At 53.1% G+C, this 9,453-nt stretch overlaps 2 protein-coding genes across 5 annotated transcripts in view; one reads left to right on the top strand and one right to left on the bottom strand.

Annotated features, from left to right (window-relative positions):
• SMIM33 (small integral membrane protein 33) overlaps window positions 1–1,363 on the bottom strand; it is a 1,902-nt gene extending 539 nt beyond the window's left edge. The window contains exon 1 of the mRNA XM_027095944.1: window positions 1,288–1,363. Within this exon, the coding sequence (XP_026951745.1) occupies window positions 1,288–1,296 (9 nt within the window). The 5' untranslated portion in view covers window positions 1,297–1,363. The remainder of the gene's footprint in view (window positions 1–1,287) is intronic.
• Window positions 116–9,453, top strand: part of ECSCR (endothelial cell surface expressed chemotaxis and apoptosis regulator) — a 10,719-nt gene continuing 1,381 nt past the window's right edge. Inside the window, exons 1-8 of one of the 4 annotated variants that reach the window (XM_027095916.1) lie at window positions 116–3,080; window positions 6,279–6,314; window positions 6,563–6,613; window positions 6,763–6,822; window positions 7,804–7,851; window positions 8,479–8,592; window positions 8,978–9,076; window positions 9,286–9,322. In XM_027095916.1, the coding sequence (XP_026951717.1) occupies window positions 3,020–3,080; window positions 6,279–6,314; window positions 6,563–6,613; window positions 6,763–6,822; window positions 7,804–7,851; window positions 8,479–8,592; window positions 8,978–9,076; window positions 9,286–9,322 (506 nt within the window). In that variant the 5' untranslated portion in view covers window positions 116–3,019. The remainder of the gene's footprint in view (window positions 3,081–6,278; window positions 6,315–6,562; window positions 6,614–6,762; window positions 6,823–7,803; window positions 7,852–8,478; window positions 8,593–8,977; window positions 9,077–9,285; window positions 9,323–9,453) is intronic. The other 3 variants (XM_027095931.1, XM_027095924.1, XM_027095938.1) reach the window with 3 other exon arrangements.

Genomic DNA, 9,453 nt, shown 5'->3' on the forward strand with positions numbered 1-9,453 from the left:
TAAAGACAGAGAGACAGTAAAGACAGAGAGAGAAGAGACACAGAATCACAGAGATAAACACACATAACAATAGAGAGAATGAAAGAAAAAGACAGAGGGGGATACAGAGAGAATGAGAAAGATACAAAGAGAGAGACAGAAAGAAAAAGAGAGAGATGAAGAGACGGAAGTGAAGATAGATGCAGAGAAACAGAGGGGGAAAAAAAACAGAGATAAGGCAACAAGGTCATTCGGAAAGGGACAAAGAGAGGGGCTTTATTACAGGCTGGCATATAAAGTTTGCCTCCCCACCCCCCCAAATCCCCTGCCAAGTCCCCTCACACTGCTCTCTCTTCCCAGGTCCTCAGGAAAACTCCTAAATAGATCCTATGTCCTGGGTCAGGAATCTTAGCACACTATGGGCTGCTGTCCCATGTCCTGGCCAGGGGGCAGTGAACAGCTATTCCTTAAAGTCCCAGGAAAAAGGAGTCATTTTGTCCAGCATCTTACGTTCCCACTACTCTCCACATACACAGTAGGAAGAGGGGTGTACCCCGGGGAGAGGGAGAGAGGAAGAGGAGGCATGAACCCCAGAGGCTTGGAGTGAGGCAAGAGCTATACCCCAAAACACCCTGCTCAGAATCAGGTTCAGGGGCCTGGAGGGGAGGGAATGCCCAGTGTGGATTCCTGGCTTTGTCCAAGATGGACTGAGGAGACCCCACGCCAACCTCTGTTCTCCTTCAGGGTCTTCTACCAAAAGCTGGGGGTCACTATCCCTACCTCTGTCTGTCTCTATCCTGCTAAGTATTGAGAGGGGGTTGGGGGGATTACCATCAAGGTAGCAAACCTCCATATTGTAAGCCCCAGAGCTGACGAAGTTATCACAGGCTCAAGAAACTATCTCCTTAGTCTTCTCTTCCCCAGCTGGACCTTGAGGAGCAGACCCTTGAGGTGGAGCCCTTCCCCTAACCCTGAACCCTCAGCCTGGCCATCCCCATGGGTAGGCACCTGGGGTCCAGGAAGGGCTGGCCAGAACAAACCCACTCCCTTTAGTTCCTGAGTCACACTGTCCACCCCATCCCTCCCCAGTACCTGTCCCTCGGCATCTGGAAAGCTCAATACCTACGTCCCCACCTTGCTTGAAAGTCAGAGCTCTCTGGGGCCCAGGCCACAGAGCTCCCAGGCCAGGCGGTGGGGAAGCAGCTCCGGATGTACCGGGGAAAAAGGGAAGCACAGGCTGGTGAAAGGCTTGGGGCCCCTGGGGAGAGTCTCACCAGCGTGGCGGGAGGGGGTGAGCTGAGAATCTACCTGATGCATTGTCCGGCTGCGCAAGGCTCCCTCGGGACTGGCGGCCAGCCGGGCAAAGGAGAGCCTGCCTCCCCAGCTCGGTCCCTACCCGGAGCTGCCACGTCTATGGGGCTTACGGGGCACACACCCTCTGCACGCGCAGCCTCAACTCTCTCTCCTGCGCTTTTACTTCCTCGAACATCTGGACTACCCCGAGCCCAGCCCTCAACTCTGACAGTGCTTTGATCTGACTCCTTGGCACCTCCTTTCATGCCCCCTGCCAGCTTCAGGAGCCTAGGTCTGCCTGCCTGTACCTCCTCCACAAGATCCCAGGCACTTGGCCAGCGCCTTAATCCCGCCCCGCCCCCCACCAGGACTTGCCTGCTCTCTATCCCAACTGATTCCTTGAAGTCATTATCTTTGATGTTTTTTAAAAACGCGATTTCTCAAACACACTGGAAAGTGCAGACTATAATATACTAAATCTCTCTGGCCCAACCACTAGTTCTGTTCATCTCAATAGTCTGTCACATTGATTTCAAAACATTTTAAGGACTAAAACATTACAAATAAAATAGAAGCCCCGCTCCCTGACCTCTCCCCTCCTTCTCACTGTAGGGATAAACATCTTGTTGAATTTGATATTTATCATTCCCATGCAAGGCATTCTTTTCTCTTTGGGTTCTTTGACTTTCACAAATATAAATTCTGGTATGTCTCTTTGCACTTGTCTGTAACTTCATTTGTGAATGTGTGTGCTTTAATGCATCCAAGACACAAAAAGTGCCCACCAGTCTCTCCTCTCCCCGGAGACAGTTTATAAAGGATAATTTTGGGTTCCCAACTAACTCCATGGGACCAGCCATCCCTCAATCTGTCCCTTGCTGTGCATGCACCACCCTCTATTCCAGTCTGGAGACCAGGAGACCCCCCAGGAACTCCCCTCACCCAGTGATTTGATCCCAGGAAGTAAGATGTAGCCTCCTGATTCCTTGTCTCTCAGCCCAGCTGCTACACACCCTAACGTTTAGGGACCCCACTCAGACCTCCAAGCTCGCTTAAGCTGCTGGTCGTTGGGCTGCTGACTTGGCCTGCAGAGTGAGTGCAACTGGCTGGCTGGATGCTAAGGACAGGGTGCTGCTGGAGTACAGGGAACACCTGACCCCAACGTGAGGGGAGGGCTGAGGGAGGGATGCTTAGAACGTGGTCCTCTTGTTTTTCTATTCAGAATAACAATAATGTTTGTAAGGTCTCCCTGAAAGATGTAAGGAGTCCCATCTGCGTCCGGAGCCCTGAGGAGGGAGAGGCATGTAGAGGATTCAGTCTACAGAGGGTGGGCGGCCGGTGGGCCGAGCTGTAGGGCTCAATGAAACAGAGTTACACTCCAAGAAAACCTCCAGGTGGTGTACGGAGGGACCGATGGATCCCCACGGAGGGGAAGAGAGGGGGCACGGGGCCAGGTTGCCATCGCTGGCTTTTGGGCACAGGTCCTGGAGGAGACCACGGTGGCCCTAGCCCAGGCCACGAGGAGCCCGGGCGCAGGCGCGGCTGTTTCAGCCTTACATCCTCAACTGGGCTGCCGGGCTGAGCAGGGCCCCTGGAGCCAGTCCCAATCTGTTTCCTTCTATTCTTTGACAGGAAGCTCTGGAGAGTCAGCCCCCACCCCCATCCTGCCCCAGCACTCCCTCTCTCTTTTCCACTATGGACAGAGCCTCCGCACAGAGGCTGCCTGCCTGCCGCCGACCCAGCTGACATGGGGAGTGTCGGAGAAACGCAGCTGTGCTGGGCCATCCTGGGCTTCCTCCTGCTCCAAGGTAAGAGGCACCTGCCACTGTCCTTCAGCAGCTCCTCTCCTGCGGCCGGCAGTCCTGGGCGCCTGTCTCTCCTTCAGGACACACACCACACAGGCTCTGCATCCAGGGCTTCGCTCACCCGGAGGGAAATTCCAGAGCCTTTTTGTGAAGGGGACCACTTGGCTTGGGAGCTGGTCATTCCCAGGCAGCGGTAAAATAGAGGTATGGTTAGACTCTTTTGTGGGACATTTTCCAGGGTGAACTGGGGCCCCCGGAGAGGCTGGCCCCCTGAAATGTGGGAGGTGACTGTCTTGGTGTGAGGCTGAGGCTGGAAAGCTCCTTCCAGGGTGTCCTAGCACAAAACTGTCTGTACCTTGGCTTTACAGGTGATCTTTTTTCTTCTTTCATATGAGGAGTAACAACCTGGGATTTCCAAATATTGACTTTATGCTCAAATCACAGCAAGAGGGACTCAGGTTAGATACAAAGAACCATTTGCCAAAGAAGATGTACACATTTCATCTAGGAGGCCAGATGAAATGACCCCCAGAGGAAATGACTTGGGAACAACACCTCTCAGATAGAGTTCTGCTAGCTGTTGTGAAGCAGCTCATAAGGGGTCCTCTAATTAGGGAGCGGTTTCTGGGAAACATGAGAAATCCAGGAGATTCTGACTCACAGGGCAGAAACTTCCCTTCGGTCATCCCTTCCCCACCCCCACCTCACCCTCCACAGGTCCTCTGTGGAGGATTTATGAGCATGTGCTCAAAGCGGCAGAAGGGGGTTCAAGAGTATTTGGATGGGGAGGGAGGATGGCGGTTTCTTGGCGGTGGGTGAGAGGGCCCAAGTTCCCCAATGCTCTGTCTCCTGGAGAGGTCAGACATTTTTCTAAAAGCCCAAGGACTGGGGATAAAACTCTGATTGTCCCATTCCTATTCCCCCACCCCCTCCCGGGAGGATAGAGTCACACATCTGATCTGGGGCTGGGGGACTAGGCTATCGTAGAAACCTCAGAAATGGCAGAGGAGGAGATTAAAAGGTGAGACCCACGAGGGGACATTTTCACAAACCTAGGCTTGTCCCAGCTTCCCTACCTGCCATCCTGTCCCAGCCAAGCCCCAGGGTTAGGAATGTCCTGAGTGATTCTACCTGAGCTACAATCACCCTTGAGTATCCTAGCCGCTCATCCCAGGATCTCACAGCCCTGGCTGTTTCCTTCTTTTGGTGGACTGGGGAATCTTTTTGAGGATATTCAGGCCCACAAAGAGACGTGACTGTGGAGACACAGATTCAGGGCAGACTTGAAACTTGGAGGATTGGAGAGAAGGGGGCAAAATTTTAAATGTTTAGAATTTCTTGAGCATGAACTGTCAGGCCCTGTGTTAAGTGCTTTATGTGCCTTTTCTTATCCTCACAATGACTTTTGGGCTACTAAAATCACTTGCATTTTAAAGAAGAGAAAACTGAGGCCCAGGTCAGACAGTAAGCGACAGAGTCAGGGCTTGAACTCAAGACCGCCAGACTCCTAAATCTATGAGTTTAACTACTAAACTATGCTGCTGAGGAAAACAGTGTGGTGGTGGTGAAGAGGGGGAAGAGAGAGGCTGGCAGGGAGTGAAGCAGGTAGGGATTAGGGAGGGGAGACAGGAAAGTAAGATATCCCTGTGACTAGTGGTCAGAGGCAGACCGGCCTATAGAAACAGATGCTCCCCAAGTCCCTCCTCTACTCACAGAGGAATCCACTGTTGACAAACTGTTCCGGTAGGGGGAGGGGAGACAGGAGACAAAGAGAGAGCAGGCCACTGGGACTCAGAGCTTGTGACTTTGGAACTCCTTCTAAGACACTAGTTTTGCTTCTAGATAAACGCAGGAAGGCAGTGAACTGTGCCTTCCCACTAAAAACTAGTTATCACCTTATAGAACAAAGATGGTACCTTAGATATGTTTGATCAATAACTGATAGATTTTTTTTTTTTTTTTAAGACATGCCTCAGATTGAAAAATGTTCACCCAGGGTGATTCCCCAGCTGGGAAGAGTTCTCTCTATGCTGGGGCACCTAGAGGTTTTAACTCCCCTCTTGACGGCCCCACCCAAGGAGGGAATGGGGCTATGAGAGATGGTGACCTGGAAAAACACAGCCCTGGCTTTGGGCAAGCTTGGGCTTGGAAGCAATTAATTCCACACTATCCAAGTGATAGCACCATGGAGGAAGGCAGTGGCTGAAGAAAATAAACTAGTGGGCTGCCCCAGGCTGGGCAGGTCCCCGGCCCTCAGCAGCCTCTGTTCACCGGGGCCTGGGCCCCCAGCCCAGCTAGTGGAGGACGGGAACCCAGCTGGGCGGCTCCACTTCCCCACGTTGTTTTCCTTTCACATTGTTCACAGGTTTCAAGAATGATTTCATTGTGGAAAATAAGCAAACACAACCTGACCTTTCAGATCCCATACACACAGGGGACACGTATATGGACACACAGCACACAGGCCCATCTGCCTGGAGGTCCGCAGGCACACTCATGCACACACACAAAGGAGAACGAGGCCTTGTGACTGGGGCCTCCTGATAATTGCCTCTTCCCTGGGTTTGGCTAACAGTGACCATTTCTGAAGTAGCCTCTATCTGTTAGAGTAAACTGGTGGCTCGTTCTAGAATTTCCTTGCCTCCTGTATGTACCTCAGAATTTGCTTCCTGTGTAGGCCCTTACCTCCAGCTGGAGGGGCACAGAGACAGCCCAGGTACCAACCCCAATCCCTCACCTCATCTTATTCACCACATCTTTCCATCCCCTTCCCTTGGGGCAAGACCAGGATGACAGTATTCACAGAAAAGGGGTGGCTCCATGGTAGTGTAGTGAGAACATTAGCTAGAGAGCTGGAGTTCTGGGTCTTTGTCTAGACGTGGCAGGTCACTGGCCCTCTGTCCTTGCACGTATCACTACTTTGGAATAACCTTCCCCTGCCCTTGTGTCAGGTTGGTATATAACCCATGTGGGACTGAAGAGACGGGAAAGGACTCTAGGACAATGAACCATGAGGTGCTGGTGATGGTGTGATTGAGTCACAGTCTCAGAGGAAGCCAGCGCCGTGAGCTGGAGTCACATCCTCTAGCCTACTGCCAAGGGTGTCTGCCTTCTTGCGTGGGAGGCTGGAAGCCAAAAGGCCTGGGTTCTTCTCCGGGGAGGCTCACCAAGCTAGTCTACGTGTTCTGCTTTCTCTTGCAGGCCACAACTCCCTGCCTGCGACAACTAGCCCTCAGGGTAAGACCAAAGACACAGGGCCTACTCCAGCATTCTGGCCTGGGAGCTGAGGAAAAGTGGAAAAAGCTCCAGGAAAGAGTTCCTGTTTGGCACTAATCTTTCACATGCCTTGAGAGAGGAGAGAGATGACAGGTTGGGGTGTGGGGTGGGGGAGGAAGAAAGACTAGAAAACACCAGCTTAGCAAAGGAGAGAGGCAGATGGAGCAATAGGAGGCAGCGGACCCTCAGTCTCAGATGATCTGTTTCAGGAAACTTCAGCAGTCATAGTCCAACCACAGAGCCAACTTCCCCCCAGACAGGTGAGTGAGTGTGGTTGCCTAGGGGCCAAGCCCTGTCCCTTGCCCAGCCCTTTAGATCTGCTTGGAGCCCAAGGGTTCTCGGGTGGGCTAGGGAGTGTGGTGTCACCAAACCTGCCCCACCTCCAGCTGCCCTCCACTTGTACTTGCAGGAGACGGTCTTTCCGCAGAGCCCAACTACTCCAGCCCTCTGTCCAGCACCAGCATCCCAGGTACTCTGCCACTCAGATTACAGATGCCATCCAGGGAGGGTCCAGCGAGAAGGCAGACACAGTTTCTGCTCTAAAGGACAATACAGATAAGTGGAGGACCAGACAAGCAAATAGGACCTCATATTGACAGTTACAAAGCGGGGTGAGAAGGGCCATGATGAGCGTAAGCCGAAGGTGCTATGGGAACCCGGGCAACATTAGCCACTTCAGACTTGGGGGCCAGACATCCCAGAGTGAGTGATCTCTGAAGCTGAGGCCCAAAAAGGAGTTAATCAGATGAAGACTGTGGGGTGGAGGGTGGTAGGGCATATCCCAGGGAGAGGGAACTGCACAGTTAAAAGCCCAGAGGAACGGAAGGCAGACTTGGGGCTAAAGAGCTTCCCTGCGCACATGCTGGTCGAGGCCCTAAGCAGGCCACGCATGCTTCCTAATCTGAAGCAGCTCCAGAGAAGCCCTCACAGGTCTCCATGGAAGCCAGTAAACCCATGACTCTGAGTTCAAGCACCGTGGCCGGTCACCCCTGTCCTTGCTGGGACTGACTTGGTCCCAGCCACAGAAGCACACGTTAGGACTCCATGAGTACCTGAGACTGGGGGTGAAAAACCCTGGGTCATGTCTGACTGGGTTCCTTCTTCCTGCCTCGGGAAGCCCAGGTCCTGCCCCACAGTGAGGGTTCTCAAGGCCAGGATCCACACCAGTGGTACCTTGCTCTGGGAGAGAAGTAGAGAGGCTTGGGGTTGGGGGGAAGTGGAGACAGGAACTGGTCTCAGTGAAGGTTAAAGGAGCCTGGACTCAGGACTGATAAAGACATAGAACGGGTAAGCCGAGGGTAGGAGAACCCAAAATGTTGGAAAGGGAGGCAGAAAAGGCGGGAAAGGGCTACACGCTTCTCAGGGCAGGTTGGCCTTCACCCAGCAGCATGGGAGAAAACTAGGAGGGGGTGGACACCCTCCATCTGGGCCCTCCTGTTTCATGGTGCAGGCACAGGTGTCCCAAGCAGCAGCAAGAGCAGTGACAGTACAAGCAGAGGTACGTCCTGTCTGTGCTCACAGTGAAGAGCACCCTGACCCTTTCTCTCATCCCAGCCCTCGGCTCTGGGGCTTTTCTACACTTCCAGACTTATTTAGGAGTTGGGTGAGGATAAGGAGGCGGAATAGCAATCAGGCCTGCAGTAAATGTGTTGAAGCGGGGCAGAGATGGGCGACCATACCGTTTTTTAAGAGCACCAGAAACTTGTGCCCATTAACTGGCAGCCTGGCTTGTTAGGTCAGTGCCTGGGGACAAACATCTGATGCCCTTCCTTCCTTCCGCCTCAACCTTTGGCAAAACACAGATGGCTCCCCCTTGCCCGGTCTGGCTCCCTATCTCTGCAGCATAAATCCCTTTCCTCTGGACCCCACGGGTGTGGTGGGAAGAGCATAATGAGAGAAGCATCCTGAATTTTCTGAAGTCCTCTGGAACTAGGAACACGAGCAACCAGCAATGCTCTTCACGTGATTCCACATCACCCAGTTCTGAAGGGTGGGAGGAAGTCTTTTTGGTAGGGCATGAGTTCTCTCTGCAGTCCTCTAACTGGGGGAAGTGGGAGGGGACCAGCTTTCTCATATAGACCGCATCAGTCCCTTCGCTGATACCCCCATCCCTACTCCCTTTTAGACACCTCTCACAATGTTACGTCCAAATTACCCACCATGAATTTGAGGACGAGAGAAGACTCGACCGTCCTGCCCAGCCCCACGTCAGAGACAGTGCTCACTGTGGCTGCATTCGGTGAGAGGGAGGAGAAGGTGGGGGGTGGCAGGGGACCTCACGCCTGAGCTGACTTGGACTCTAGCACTCAAGTTCAAATCTTGTCCATTTGGTTTAGGAGGGTTTGGCTGACGAGGAAGATGCTGGTGGGAAGGAGCCTCCGCTGGCCCTCCCCTCCGCTCTTCTGGACCCCAATGGGCTCCATGTTCTTAAGGGAGGATGGGGGTAGGGCTGTGGAGCCAGAAATAGCAGGCTGAGAGCTCATTCATTCAACAGAGAAGGGGAATTAACTTTCCTCCCAGAGCCTGTCTACACAGCACTTAGCTGGGAAGGGAATTTGGACTCCTGTTGCCCTCTTCTGTCCTGTCCTCTGCTTCTCCTTCACCCCATCCTCTTCCCTATTCAGGTGTTATCAGCTTCATTGCCATCCTGGTGGTTGTGGTGATCGTCCTGGTCAGTGTGGTCAGTCTAAGGTTTAAGTGTCGGAAGAACAAGGAGTCTGAAGGTACATGCCCTGACCCTCAGGGCCCCCTTTGCCTCTCTTTGATGAGGGACCCAGAGCTAGATTCTGGAACTGACACCCAACCTGGAGTTGAGGGAAGGAATGGCACCACTAGGGGAAATGGGAGGGTCCACTGGGTGGGCTTTGAGGGGCAGCTTTGGCTTCTGAGTTACAGCCTGTGACCTCCAATCTGTGCCTTTGGATTTTTACAGATCCCCAGAAACCTGGGAGTTCGGGGCTCTCTGAAAGGTAAGACTGTCAGAGGTATAAGGGAAGAATCATCTACTGACCTCTTACTCCCCCATTCCAAGAGGGACCAACACTTCCTGCCTTCACACACACACACACACACACACACACACACACACACACACACACAC

This window comes from Aethalodelphis obliquidens, unplaced genomic scaffold (assembly GCF_003676395.1).
Source record: "Aethalodelphis obliquidens isolate GAN/ISIS:26980383/991018 unplaced genomic scaffold, ASM367639v1 scaffold4, whole genome shotgun sequence".
Lineage (NCBI taxonomy): Eukaryota > Metazoa > Chordata > Mammalia > Artiodactyla > Delphinidae > Aethalodelphis > Aethalodelphis obliquidens.